Below are 15,083 nucleotides of genomic sequence, written 5' to 3' on the forward strand. Positions count from 1 at the left end.
CAGCGCTCCCGAGAGGATTCCCGGGAGGGGTTGTACTTTGATAGGGGTTTGGGATGGGGATAGGGACGTTTGGTGGCATCGGCGTGGGGGACGCGAGGTGTGGATGGGGCATTAAATGTGTCATTTGGGTGCCACCAGGAGTTGTGTCCTTGGGTGTTTGTGTGCACGTGTCGCTGGGATGTGACACCTCAGGTGTCCCCAGGATATGTCCCTAGGATACATCCCCCAAGTGTCCCTAGGTGTCCATGTGTCCCTTCAGGTGTCCTGAGTGTCCCCAGCTGTGTCCCCAGAATGTGTCCCCTCAGGTGTCCATGTGTCACCAGCTGTCTGTCACTGGGATGTGTCCCCTTGGATGTCCATGTGTCACTAGGATTTGTGTCCTCAGTTGTCTGTGTGTCCATGCCAGCACATGTCCCTGGGATGTGTCCCCTCAGGTGTCCCCAGGTGCCCACGTGTCCCCTTGGGTGTCCTGAGAGTCCAAGGTGTCAGTGTGTCCCTGGAATGTGTCCTTTCAGGTGTTGCAAGTGTCCCCAGGTGTCCACTTGTCCCTGGGATGTATGTCCTCACATCACTGGGATGGGTGACCTTGAGTGTGTCCATGTATTCCCAGGTCTCCGTGTGTCCCCAAGATCTATGTCCTCAGGTGTTCATGTGTCCACAAGCATATGTCACTGGGATATGTCCTGTATCCCCAGGATGTGTCCCCTCAAGTCCTTCTCCTTGAGATGTGTCCCTTTGGGGTGTCCATGTATCCTTGGGTTGTGTGTCACCAGGTGTCCATGTCCCCCCAAGTGTGTATCTCAGGGATGTGTCCCCTCAGCCATCCACACGTGCCCCAGGCATTGTCACTGGGATGTGTGTCCTTGGGCTGTGTCCTCAGGCATCCATGTGTGTCCCCAAGCACTTGTCACTAGGCTGTCCCCTTGGGTGCCATATTACAGGGACATGTGTCCTCAAGCATCCATGTGTCCCCACAAGTGTGTCACTGGGACACATGTCCTCAAGTGTCTGTGTCCATATGTGTTCCCAAGTGTGTGTCAGCAGGATGTGTCCTCTGGCACCTGGTGTGTCCCCAGGACATCTGTCCTCAGGTGTCCATGTGTGTCCCCACACACATAATTGGGATGTGTCCCCAGGTATCTGTGTGTCCCAGTGCCCCTGTCCCTAAAAGCATCTGTCCTCAGGTGTCCCCATGTCCCACACCCATCCCATAAGGACCCGGGGGGGGTGTGGATGGCCCTGGCCATAGGGATACCCCTCAAGCCCCCACGCCAGGCAGCACTGGGGACAGAAAAGAGCCACTTTACCCCCAAATTTGGCCTGGAGTTCCCCAAGCCCCTCCTGTTCCCCTCTCCACAGGGTTTGGATCTCCTGGGAATACCAAGGTGACAGGGATGTCCCCAAACAGGAGGGGAGCCACGCCACATGTCCTCCCCCCGTGCCAACCCCTTGTGGTGCTGTTGCTATTTTTTGGGATCATTTTTTCTTTGGATTTTTTATTTTTTCTCTTTTTTTCCCTTTTTTTTTTTCATTTTCTTTTTCCATAAAAAGTTCTGTAAAAATTGGCTAAAGTAAAATGTCGGGAACAGGAAAATCCAACTTCTTCACAGGGCCTGAGGCCTGACAGGAATCTGGGAATGGCCCTGCTCCACAGTATTTACAGGAAAACAGCTGAAACCTTGCAGAACCCAAAGAGAAAACCAAGGAAAAAAAAAACCAGGAATAACCCCAAAACTGTTCCCTTGGGATCAGCAAAGTTTGGGGCTAAAAGCAAGGAAAAAAAGCAAATTATTCTCCATATATTCACATAGAGGTTAAAATATAATACAGAGCTTGAGAGCACAGCCAGGAAAGCTCAGCCTGGGAAAGCCTGGATTGGGAAAGCCAGGCTTGGGAAAGCTTGGCTGCTCCTCAGGTTGGAAACAGAGTTAGTTTTCCTTAAAAAAAATCAGTAATAATAATAAATTCACAGGTTGGTGGTTTCAAACGGCCAATCCTGGTGGGAATTGGGGATCCCGAGGTCCTGGGGTTATCTAGATGCTATTCCAGGTCTGTGTCCTCTTTGGGCTTGTAAAGGATCCCGAATTTCTGCATGTATTTCTTGATGTATTCCTTGGTTTTGTGTTTGACGTTCTCGTTGCATTCCAGGTCCTCTGGATTCTTGCAGTACTTCAGCTCCTTGTTCATCACTCCATGGGTCAGCTGGGGACAGGGAATCCCACAATTCCCACTGAGCACAGGCTTGGGAATTCTGCAAGCTCCTTTGCTCTTACTACCAAGTATTTCCTGTTTTTTCCCAATATTCCCTAAGCTGTTGTCCTGTTCTTGCCCAAATATTTCTTCTTATTCCCTAAATATTCCCCCATTATTCCTCAAATATTTCCCATTATTCTCCAAACTACTTTTCCAATACTTCTCAAATAATCCCCAAATATTTCCTATTACACGCCAACTATTTCCCAAACTCTTTTCCTATTATTGCCCAAATATATCCCGTTATTCCCTAAATATTCCCCAAATATTCTCCATTATTTCCCAAACTACTTTTCTATTACTTCCCAAATATCTCCTATTATTCTCACAATTAATTTGCTATTGTTCCCCCAGTATTTGCTATTATTTGCCAAATATTCCCCAAGCTATTTGCCTCTTATTCCCCAAATATTTGCCAGATATTTCCTATTATTCCCCCAATTATTTAGCTGCTAATCCCCAAATACTTGCTATTATTTCCCAAGTATTCCTCAAAATTATTTTGCTATTATTTCCCAAATAATATCCATTATTTTCCCCAAAATATTTCCTATCATTCCCCAAACTATTTTTGTTATTTTTTTCCCAAATATTCCTCTAATGTCCCTGTATCCTCACATCCCTGCATCCCTGTACCCTCACATCCCTATGTCCCTGTACCCCGTGTCTCTTTGTCCCCATGTCCTGGTACCCATGTCCCCACATCCCTGTACCTGTGTCCCCATATCCCTGGGTCCCCCTTGTCCTTGTGCTCACATCCCTGTATCCCCATGTCCCTGTACCCCTTGTGTCCCTGTACCACTCCATATCTCCATATCTCCATGTCCCTGTCAGCATGTACCCCTATGTCCCTGTATCCCTCACATCCCTGTACCCCCATGTCTCCACATCCCTGTGTCCCTGTACCCTCCATGTCCCCATACCCCTCCTTGTCCCTGTGCCCCCCCATGTTCCCACGTTCCTGTGTTCCTGTTCCCCATTTCCTCACGTCCCCATGCCCCTGTACCCTCCGTGTCCCCCCATGTCCCTCCACATTCCCATATCCCCACCTTGCGCGCCAGGTGCTTGAAGTCCTCGGTGGTGGTGATCCGTCCCACCTTGCAGTCAGGTTTCCGGTACGGATTCAGGCACTGCACGATGAACTGGGACATCTGCGGGAGACAACACCTGGATCCAGCTCCCCATTCCCACCATCCCACCCAATCCCACCCCCAGGGTGACACATCCTGGTGATCCCCTGGCTGGTGGCCCTGGGGACACTCACCTCCTTCCTGAACACCTCCTTACTCTTCTTGGCCAGCTCGCTGGATGTGTCAGCTTCTGCCGTCTTGGGCTTCTTGGAAGACTGGAGAGAGGGAATGGAGGGATGTCAGTGCTTCTCTGTCCCTGTCCCCACCCTGCCCCACAGCCAGGTGGGCAGCACATGCTTCCCAGTCATTCCTGGTGAGCTTCCCAGCCCGATCCCAATGAGTTTCCCAGACCTTTCCCAGTGAGCTCCCCAGTCCAATACCAGCACACTCCCCACCTCAAACCAACCATTTCCCAGCCTGATCCCAGCAACTTCCCAGCCTGGTCCCATGAGCTTCCCAGCCCAGTGTGTGTGCACTTTCCAGTCCAATCCTGGCAGTCCTGGTGAGTTTCCCAGTTCAGTCCCAGGGTACTTCCCTGCCCAGTATCAACACATTTCCCAGCCTGATCCAGACATGCTTCCCAGCTCATTCCTGGTGTGCTTCCCAGTCTAATCCCAGCACGTTCCCTACCACAAACCAGGCATTTCCCAGCCCATTCCTGTGAACTTCCCAAGCTTGATGCTGGCATGCTCCTCACCCCAATCCAGGCACATTTCCCAGCCCAGTCCCAGCACTTCCTGGCCTGATCCTGCCACCTCCCAGATTGGTCCCAACATGCTTTCCAGCCTAGTCCTAGCACAATTCCCAGCACACTGCAGTCACTCCTGGACTGGGAGCACAGCTCCTGTGGAGGCACCTGGACTGCTCCTTGTTCTTGTTTGCTTTGGAAAAAAAGCTGGAAAAAGGTCCTGGGGGAGTCAGGCTGCTCCAGAGTGGGAGCAACCTGCACTGGGTCCCTGCAAGGGCTGGGACCCTCCACAAGCATTCACATGGATTATCCTTTGCTACAGTCATGATAAAGGGAGTTTTCTAGGAATTTCTGGCTGTTTCCCTGATCCCTGATTTAGTTTTCCACCTGTACCAATGGAGCAGAAGCAGCTCTGGCTGCACCCCAGAGCACATCCCTGCCAGCTCCACACCCTCCTCCTACACATGCCCATCCCAAGCCTGTGACTCCAACCCTGGAGTCTAAGGAAGAAAAAAGCAGCATCTCTCCCACAGCATGGTTTTCTGGGACAGGTTTGGGAACTGCAGCTCATCACCACTTGGATTTTATGGATGAGAAGAGCAAAAGGACTTGTCAAGGGCTTGGAATGCCATGGGAGGTTTTCCCTTCTCCTTCTGCTCTTTGATGATGTCCTGAAGTGTCTTTGAATTAAAAAAGAATCCAAATTTTTTGAAGTATTTAACACTTTAAATCCCTTTCAAGCCCTAAAACTGGGCCTGGCTGCAGGGCAGAGCTGCAAAACCCTGGAATCAAATGGACATGGGAAGGAAAACCATGACAGGGATGTTGCACGGCTGAGGGCTGTCCGGAGCCAGAGGGACATCAAAGCTTGGTGTTCCAGACACAGCTCAGCTGCCAATTCCAAAGGCTGGGATCATTCCCATGGGATCCCATGGGATCATTCCTCATGGAGCAGATGGCTTCTGGAAGGCTCCTGGATGGCTCCCAGAGTGGCCCTGGCATGGTGGTAGCACCAAACCCTTCCATGCTCCATGAGCAAATCCTTCTCCATCAGCAAATCCCTCTCCACCCCTGAACCTTCTTCACAACCAAACCCTTCTCCACCATCATATTCTTCTCCATCTTCAAACCCTTGTCCATCCCCAAATCCTTCTCCACTACCAAACCCTTCTCCCCTGCTCAATCTTTCTCCATCACCAGAACCTTCTTCATCTCCGAACCCTATTCCACCACCAAATCCTTCACCATCAAACTCTTCTCCATCCCCAAACCCTTCTCCATATTCTTCCTCCCCAAACCCTTCTCCATCACCAAACCCTTCTCTGCCACCAAATCCTTTTCACCAAACTCTTCTCCATTCTCCAACCCTTCTCCACTCCTAAATCCTTTTTCACCCCAAAACCCTTCTCCATACCCAAATCCTTCTCCATCACCTTATCCACTCCCAAACCCTTCTCCGTGCAGGATGAGGGGGAAAATCAGTGTCAAAATCTGCACTGAAAGTTGAGGAGAAACAAATTCTATTGCCAAGCTCCTCCTCATACAAAGGTGCCAGTTTCTCCTTGGAGAACTTCTCCTAACTTTAGGAGAAGTCACCTTTCTTTTAATATCTTATCAAGTATCTTTTAATATCCTTATATTTAGAAAAATTAAAATACTTTAATATAAAAACATCTTTAAAAAAGCTTTTGCTTTTCCCTGTGACCCCTCCAAAGCATTCCCATAATCCAGAGCCGTGCTGCCCTCCAGGAAGACTGACACTGGAAAAGCCCCTAAATGGAAGTGTCCACATTTATCAGCCTCCAGAGGAAAAGGGGACAGAGAAGCCACAAAGATGTCCTGAGGGAAAACCAGCCTGGAATGGGATCAAGAATGCAAATGTGTGTAGAAATCCAGAGGAGCCTGACTAGACTTTTCTCCTCCAGCACCTGGAATCTGCTCCACTGACACCAGCCCTTCCATGGAGTACCAAGGAGCAGAGACACACTCCATCATGCCACAATTCCAGGCTTTTCCCATCCTCCAGGAATGCAAACCCTTTGGAATTCAGCCTGGTGTCACTGCCTCAGGAACCCCTTTTCCAAGGAGAAAAATAGGATTCCAAATGTGCTTTAAAGGGAAATAGGGATTTAAAAAGGGATGGTGGCTTCACACACCGCTTGTGCCTTTCCATCAAAATTATCCCCTGTGGGCAGGGAAAACCAGGAATAGCAGCAGCAGCTGTTGGATGGTGGCTTTAATCCCTCATGGGTGGGTTTTATCCCTCTTAGAAAAGGTGTGGGATGGGGAGGAGGGTAAAAAAATCCAAGGAATGTGGTTGTGATTCAGGGTGGAGGCAGAGAGCTATGACCATGGGAATTCAGTGCCTGGAAAAACCCAACCTTAAGGCTCTCCTGGCCAAGGAAAAGGGGATTTAAAGCTCTGAAATGAGTAAGAATCACAGAGCCACGAAGCCACTGCTTGTTTAGGAATGAGGGATTCACGGATTCAGAAGGTTTGCACCTAAAACCAAGGATCTGGGGGTTGAATGAGCAGCAAAACCTGTCAGGAAGAGCCAACTCACACCTGCCCGGAGGTGAAGCCCTTGGAGTGCTACCCTAGTCCTCAGCAGCCCTTTTATCCCAATTCTTGGGATAAAACCCCACATTTATGGAAGTATCTTTCCTTGCTGCTCCCTCTGCAGTGCCCAGACCCTCAGTAATCCATAGGAAAACGATTCCCAAGCTGGAAAGCACCAACACAGCTCTATTTGCTCTCTCAAGGAGAGCCCACACCTCCTCAGCATCTTGTCCTCATCCTCACAGGGATATTCCCAAAATCTCCAGCTGCTCCACATCACTAAGCTCTAACTCATCCCTCCACAGGGATGCATTTTCCAGCTATTCCAGCTGAATAAAAACTTACTTAAAGCCCAAAATGAAGGCTTGCTTGAGAAATCCCAATATCCTTCAATATTTGCAACCCCAAAACCCACAAGATCCCAGAAACACAGGGAATGTCACAGGGTACATGTGACACTGATCTAGAGATAAAAATCCTTGGAAAGGCTTTTCTGGATTTCTCTGTGGAAGCAAAGGCCTCTGACTTCATACTGTTTGCCAGGGATTTAGTTGGGAGTGAACTCCCCAGGAATCCTGCCTGAGGCATTTCCAAGGATTGGGTTAACCCTTAGGGTCCTGCAGCACATGGAAATGTGACAGCAGCCAAGTGGGATGTTCCTGGGTGCTGTAGGATGGAAAACATCTTCAGTCCCTCCAGGAAAATCCCTCCCAGGTATGTGGGAGCACCTGAGCAGGGAGAGAATTCCTCCCTGAGAGTTATAAACCAACAAACCTTTAGTTCCACTGATCTTCTCTGCTTTTTAGGGAATAATCCGAAAGGAATCCCAAGATACACCTTTAATTTGTCCTATGTCAACATTCTTCACCCTCATTTCCCTGGTTTTGGCCACAAAGTCAGCTCCACACACAAGGCTGGAATGCAGCAACAGGGAAGTTGATGAAGAAGAAGCTGAAGAAGCTCAGTCCACCTGAGCCGTGGCTGGAACACCCCAAGCACTAAGGATGGCCAGCAGAGCCATTAGGACATATCTCAAGTCACTTGTGTCCCTCTGTCACCTCCTCAAGTCCACACTGACCTCAGCAACCTGTGGTGTGTCTCAGAGGTGTGAGTCTCCCTCACTGAGCCCACACTCACCTTCATGGGGTTCTCGTCGTACGTCGGAGTCCCAAGGTCCATTTCGGCTTCGTGTTCCAGGCTGGTGTCATCCCCTGGGCTGTCCCATGTGGGAGGGTCCCACTGGGTTTGTCTAGAGAAAGGAGTTCAGACCACTGTCAGCCTCTTGAAGTTACTGATTGCTGCTGACTGTCCCATCAACTGGGACATCATCAGCCATCAGAATTCCTGACACGGTGTAACTCAAGACCTTGTCTTGTTCCTAAGGATCAGTTTGAGGGTTTCTATGTTGGAGAAGGATAAACCAAGCCAGAAGATCTTAAAATAGGGATTTTTCACCATTTTCTATCCCTGGTGACAGTCTGGGATCAAGGGAAGCTCCTACAAGGTGGGACAATCTGGAGGGAAAGATGGGAGACACCGCAGCGGAGACCCCAGGGAAGGTACAACTACTGAGGAGCATCAAGGCTCCATTGGGTTTCCTCATCTTATCCCAAGACTTCCAAACCATGGCAAAACCCACTAATTCCTGCTTGACTGTGTTTATTCCAGGTGTTTGAAGGTTTCCTGCTCTGCTGTTGACGTGCCACAGCAGGAAGGAGTCCAAAATGGAGATTGAAAAGACTGACGGATACAGGGAAATGTGTGCCAGGAACAAGCAGTGACATCAACACACTCAGGACATGGAAGAAAATATTCCAGTTTATCCCTTCTGAAAGGTGGATCTCCATATGGACCTCACACAGAGTTGGACATCTAAAAGAATCCTTTTCAGAAGTCTTAAATTCATTGTCATTTTAGACTAGTCCATAGGGATTGATCCAAAAATGCCTTCCAAAACTAATGGCAAAGGTGCTGGGAAAACATTGGGAAAGTCATATTTATTGCTCCAGAGGTGGAGGTGGGGCTCCTCTCCCAAGAAACAAGCAACACGACAAAGAAGAAACAGCCTCAAATTCCACCAGAGGAGATTCAGGTTAGATATTGGGAGTATTTCTCTTGGAAAGGGCTGTCCAGCCCTGGCACAGCCTGCCCAGGACAGAGGTGGAGTCAACATTCCGGGTGAGAGCCACGTGGATGTGGCACTTGGGGACATGGTTCAGTGCTTCCCATACTCACCTGGTCACCACGTGGTAGTAGTAGATCTTCCCCTCTGGGTCTCGAGCGGTTTTCCAGTTAGGTGGGAGGACAATGGTTTTGGGTTTTGGAGGAGAAGGTGGAGGCAAGTCCAGGAGGTTACTGGTCACCACAAGCTCTGGCTGCAAACAGCACCAAAGGGATGAAGAGGAAAATATTAGGAGTCAGGAGAGAGGTCAAAACAGCCCTGACAACTCTTTACCCCATAGAAAAGCATTCCCAATCCCTTCTGCTCCACCAATCCTTACCTGCTGGATGGGCTGGGGCTGCCCAGCTGCCACAATGGTGGTCACTGCTGTGGGTGGCTGCACGATGACTCCCTGGGGATGAGCTGTGTAGATCTGTTGGCCCTGGATGTACTGGAGCCCAGGCTGGGCATAACTCTGGAATGGAGCATAGGGAATCACTGGGTTTACCCAAAATCCTTTCCTGGGAGATACAGTGAAACTTCCAATAGCCCAGGTTGCTCCAAGCCCCAACCAACCCAGTCTGGAACACTTCCAGGGATGGGGCAGACACAGCTGCTCTGAGCAACCTGCACCAGTGCCTCACCACCCTCATTGTAAAAAACTTCTTCCTGAAATCTCATCTAAATTTCCCTCTCTCAATTTATCCCTGTTACTCCTCATCCTATCACTGCAGTTCCTAACAAAGAGTCCCACTCCAGAGGGAGTCACTCAAGTGTTCAGAGAGTGAGGAACTGAAGTGTTTTTCCCAGCTCCAGGCTGGTTCACCTCATTCCACGTGTGTTTCATGTCCCAGACAGAAGTTACCTGCACAATGGGTGGAGTGGTCTGTGAGTATGGTGATGTCACCCCATACACGGTCTGACAGGTCTGTCCTTGGTAGTAGATGGCTGGTTGGGATTGGGCTGGTGAGTACTGCTGTTGGACAGCCACAGTTTGCTGGCTGGAATCCCACACTCCATAGCTCTGGCTCTGCACCGCTCCCGGCGTGGCCACAGGCAGGACAGCCACGTTGGCTTCCTGGTGGACCACTGTGTCGCTCTGTGCTACATACTGAGGCGTGGTCACCTCCATCGTGGTTGCTACATGTTGGACTACTGGGACTGGCTGAGGAGTAGCCAGGGTGGGTTCCACTGTGTGCCCAACCAAAGTCTGGGAGTGCTCATATCCTGCTGGAGAGCACATAGAGTCCATGGTAGGGGTGGGCAGCAGCACCTTGCCGGCATTGGGATTACTGGGGTCCACATAGGCTTGCATGGGGTATCCAGGGGGGTATCCAATGAAGCTGTGGTGGGGTGTTCCGTAGCCCATGGAGTCATAGGGAAGGGGGGATGTCATTCCCAGGTTTTGGAGTTGTTGTTGTTGTTTTTGGGCTTCCCTTTGGGCGACCTCCTGCTCAAACAGCTTCCGGCGCTCCTCCGTGGTCAGCTTGTTGCGATCCTTAGGTCGGACTTTCTTCTTGGAAGATGCTGGGGTGTCATACCTGGGAAAGAGAGGGGAGGAAAACGGGTTGTAAGACCTCAGAAAGCTCCAGCTCCAAGGCTCCAGCAGTCCAAGGGCCACCACTGCTGGTGGAAAACCTGGAATGGCCAACAGCAGCAGCAGTAATTCCTAAAAAGTCATTCTTCCCAGCTGTTTGACCAACTTTGGCAACTCAGAGACAGGAGAAACATCCACTGGTCTATGAGGAAGGAGCCAGGGCAGAGGATGAGCTAAATGGTCCCACTGGATCGACTAACTTCAGTGTGGTGCTGATGGAGATGCAAAGATGCCACAGAAGTTGTCTGAAGGACAAGGTAGGCAGCACTGGGATACCTAGAGACGGAGACAACATCTCCAAGGCCGACAGAACCCAAGGAGAGGGCAGAATCAGCAGGGTAACCCCCAAACAGGCTTTGCTGGAGACCCTCTGCCATGTTTACCCAAAGCAGGACCACCAAGGGGTTTGGAAAGAGGCTCATGAACAGCAGGAGCAGCTCACACCATGGCACCTTCCTCCTCAAAATCAGCACTGGATGAGCACCCCAGCATTCCTGTCCAAGGAACTCCCACATGGGAGCTGCAGACAGGATGAAAAACAAGGGAATGACAAGCAGCACATTTCTGCCTGGAATTCTGCTCCTCTCCAGCAGCTTCAGCTTCAAAAAATAAGAGTTTTCATCCTGAGTTGTGAAGCAGCTGGAGGGACTTTTCCAAGGAATTAAAGAAAGGAAAGAAAAAAAAAGCCTAAGGACTTGATCAAAGCTCAACCAAGGAAAATTCCAGATCAAAGTGGATATTTTGAGACGTTAGGAGTGTGGTAAAACAGGGATTACAAGGAAAAATGCTTAGCAGTCTTCATGTAATGGATCCAGGATAATTCATATATCCTATGCTTCTGGGATGCATTTACATATCAAAAGCACATTGCTACCAACAGATACACTTCAGCTGTTTCTTGGCATTCCCAGAGGAGCTGCTGCAGGATAATGTAAAACTTATTGATGTGGAGAGTTTGATTTCCCTCATTAAAGGCTTTCATAGAGAGTTTAGAGGAGAAGCAATCGAGTGGGAAAACTGAGGGTTTAGTGTTCCTCTCTCCATCTCTTTTGTCATTTTGCCTTATTAAAACCTTCAGAGAACAAAGTCAGAGTGGCAGAACATCCCCAGGGAAGGATGGCACATCCAAGTCTTTCGCTGCTCAAGGACGTGGCCACAGAAGGAAGAGCAGAGAGCCAATTCCTCCCCCTCAAAATGAGCTTGTTCTGGTTAAAATAATCCCAAATTTATCTTAATTACTCCATTCTCCATCTCCCTCACCATTCCTGAGCTCTACTCCTCTCCTCAGACCTCAGGGATGTTTCCACCCTCTCAATGCCTCGTTCCAGAGGTATAGATTTACATTCTGATTTCTTATCCAGATGTTTCCAACTTTCCCAGCACTGCTCAAACCAAGGACTGAAGTTTCCTCCTCTGGCTGACTCACCACCAATTGTTCCCTAATTACCAAGTGGCTTTAGATCCTATTTAAGAGGGACAACAGAAAATTGACTTCAAAGGAAATTCCATGGGATTTGGCTGCCTTTGGCATGATCTCAAATCTCTCCGAGCTGCAAGACTCATGGTATTTGTCTCTCCTTGATGAAGAGCTGCCTTCTCAGCCACGGCTAGTGACGCCAACATTCCCAGCGGAAGGCAGGAGACAGGGCATAAGGCTAGTGGGATCACACCCACCTCTACTGTTCTCCTTACTAATATATATTTGGGGAATATTGGTCAAAGAAGTTTTAGATTTTAGAAATCCTATTTGGCTGGGGCACTACTCCTTCCAGGCTTCTCTGAATTCAGAATAATCCCCAAGTGCACTTGGAAGAGGTGGAGGAGAAAGGAATGAGCTGGAATTCCTGGATTCCCCATGCCTGGAAGTGTTCCAGGCCAGACTGGACAAGGCTTGTAGCAACCTGGGCTAGTGGAAGATGTCCCTGCCCATGGCAGGGGGTGGAATGGGAGATCCTTTAAGGTCCCTTCCAACCCAAATTTCTCTGAGAATCTATGCTACCAAACTTCTGTGCAAGAGCTGGCACAGCTTCCACATCACCCACCTCATTCCCAAAACATGCCTGGAGATAAAAGTGTAGCTTATCCCAGAGGAGAGACCACCAACCACCAAGCAGACACCTAACTCCCAGGCAGGGCACACACTCACCACACCAAGGATTCCTTCATGAAAATTCCCTTTCCCAGCCCTGTATGCTCCCTAGGAGCACTTTTCCCAGGGATTTTAGTCAGGAATATGGCAGATGAGGTGCCACCACTGCTCCCAGCCTACTTGCCTGTCCTCTGGCCTCTTTGTTCCTCGCTCATAGCCTGAGGATGGAGGAGACAACGAGTCTCTCCGTCTCTTCTTCTCTTTGCTCTGGCTCTGCCTCTCAGGATCCCTCTCCCTGCTCAGGATGGGATTCTTGGGTGTAGGAGTCTGATCCCTGAGGCCAGCAGGCTCTCTCCCACGGTCAGCTGGAGGGAAAAATAGGGGAAAAAAGGGAATTTTTGTCATTCAGAGTATTTCTAACTCCTCTCTTGGTGTTTCAATATTGTTCAACAGTCTTCATTCAAACAAGTGATAGGACAAGAGGGAACAACTTCAAGCTGTGCCAGTAGAGGTTCAGGGTGGATATTGGGAATATTCCTACTGGGAAGGGCTGTTCAGCCCTGGCACAGGCGGCCCAGGGCAGGGGTGGAGTCACCATCCCTGGAGGGATTTAACATCCATGTGGATGTGGCACTTGGGGACACGGTTCGTGGTAGCCTTGGCAGTGCTGGGGAATGGTTGGACTTGATGGTCTTGGAGGGCTTTTCCAACCTCAATGACTCCATGATTCTATGTTATTGGTTGCCCCATATCACCCTCAGGGCTACACGTCCCACTACCCACTGGGGATTATCCTCCCTTACTTATTCCAAGGAACAGGAATGTTGAGCTGTGAAGGCAGAACAACCCTGGACATCCCAGACTAGGAAAATTAAGGGGTTACATGGGAAAAGGTGAGGACATACCATTGTTCTCCTTCTCTGCTTGACTCTTCTTCGGGATGCGATAAACCTCCTGTGGAGAAGCCACAAGCAGGATCAGAATTCCTGAGTCCCACAAAACCAACCCAACATCTGCAGGGCTACAAGAATCATCACATCAATCATCCATTGAAAAGAACCCACCCAAAAAGTGTCTCTTGAAGGAAAATTCTGCCTTTAGGCAAATTATTGTGGTGCTTTCTATATATTTCCTCTGCTCAGCCTTTGATGTTCGATGGATTTAGCTGAGATTTAGTGACAAGAGCTGCAGGAAGAGCTGCAGAACCCACAGGGAACATCCCACCCATGGGCTATGAGCACCTGGATCTGCAGCTCTGCTGAAATTGTGAATAAATGAGTTTTGCAATTAAAAAAGCTCCTGCCCAGGTACAAATCGTGGGTTTTTACCTAGATGTCCTTCCTGGTGTTCCCACAGGGACTTGAGCCACCGATCTCTGCCCTGAGCTGAACATAGGATCTGACTTGCCCTCAAATGGCACCACAGTGATGTGTCTACCACCAGCACTTCAAGACCTGCCTTGGTCTTCAAGAGAGCTTTAGGTAGTCCTGCAAGGAGCAGGGAGTTAGATAGACTTGGTAATCCCTACAGGTCCTTCCACCTGGAGATATTCCATGGGGCTGGACACCTGTAGGTTCATCAGCTTGGAGAAACAGAGATGGTACTGGTGGTTGTCATCTGCTCACCCTTCTCCTATGGACCATCCCTGGGCTTTTCCCAGCGCCCTCCAGCCTCACTGGGGACAGGGTCCACCATGTTTCCATGATGCTCCCCAGCAGCATCCCAAAGGAAATGAGCACAATGCCAACTCCCAGCTCTGACTAAAACCTTTGACCAAGAACCTACTGAAGCTGCTGAGATCAATCACCAACACCTACCACCCATTCTACGGCAACCAACTCGGCACTCTCTGCTTATCCAGCTCTGGGGCACCAACAGAAAAAGATGTGGAGCTGCTGGAGTGAGTCCAGAGGAGGCCACAGAGATGCTTTGAGGGCTGGAGAGTCTCTGCCATGGAGCCAGGCTGGGAGAGCTGGGGGTGTCCACCCTGGAGAAGAGAAGGCTCCAGGGAGACCTCAGAGCCCCTTCCAGTGCCTCAAGGGGCTCCAAGAGAGCTGCAGAGGGACTTGGGACAAGACCCTGGAGGGACAGGACAAGGGAATGTCAGTTTGAAGAGAGAGGGTAGACTTAGATTGGATACGAGGAAAAAAGTCTTGGCTCTGAGGGTGGTGAGGCACTGGCACAGGTTGTCTAGAGCAGCTGTGGCTGCTCCATCCCTGGAAGTGTCACAGGCCAGGTGGGACAGGGCTTAGAGCAACCTGGAAGGTGTCCCTGCCCATGGCAGGGGGTGGAACAAGATGATCATGAAGCTCCTGGCAACTCCAGGAGGAGATGGCATAGCGGGAAGAAAGGGAAGAAGAGCTGGGAATGAGGATTAAAACTTCCCTAGGATCTAGGTTAGCACCTTTCCATGTTCAATTGTATTTTTCATTGGAATATCCTGATCCAGTGTTAATCCCATTTTATCCTAGATGTTCAGGATCCTACAGTAGATATCCAGGGTTTTTATGGCATTAGGGACAGACCCAGTGCTGGAGCTTGTAATAAAAATTCCTTTTTGTTTAATTCCAGCTTGTATCAAGCCCTTGCTCTGTTCCCTTCCAGCA

General features: G+C 49.7%; 1 protein-coding gene across 1 annotated transcript in view; it reads right to left on the reverse strand.

The window, feature by feature from the left end:
- Positions 1-2,040: 2,040 nt before the first annotated feature.
- SETD2 (SET domain containing 2) overlaps positions 2,041-15,083 on the reverse strand; it is a gene marked incomplete at its 5' end in the record, with an annotated part of 34,653 nt that continues 21,610 nt past the window's right edge. Inside the window, 10 exons of the mRNA XM_009080763.1 lie at positions 2,041-2,202; positions 3,303-3,404; positions 3,518-3,598; positions 7,768-7,879; positions 8,866-9,005; positions 9,132-9,266; positions 9,657-10,332; positions 12,662-12,842; positions 13,257-13,259; positions 13,383-13,431. Of these exons, the coding sequence (XP_009079011.1) occupies positions 2,041-2,202; positions 3,303-3,404; positions 3,518-3,598; positions 7,768-7,879; positions 8,866-9,005; positions 9,132-9,266; positions 9,657-10,332; positions 12,662-12,842; positions 13,257-13,259; positions 13,383-13,431 (1,641 nt within the window). The remainder of the gene's footprint in view (positions 2,203-3,302; positions 3,405-3,517; positions 3,599-7,767; positions 7,880-8,865; positions 9,006-9,131; positions 9,267-9,656; positions 10,333-12,661; positions 12,843-13,256; positions 13,260-13,382; positions 13,432-15,083) is intronic.

Source organism: Acanthisitta chloris, unplaced genomic scaffold (genome assembly GCF_000695815.1).
Source record: "Acanthisitta chloris isolate BGI_N310 unplaced genomic scaffold, ASM69581v1 scaffold16358, whole genome shotgun sequence".
Taxonomy (NCBI): Eukaryota; Metazoa; Chordata; class Aves; order Passeriformes; family Acanthisittidae; genus Acanthisitta; species Acanthisitta chloris.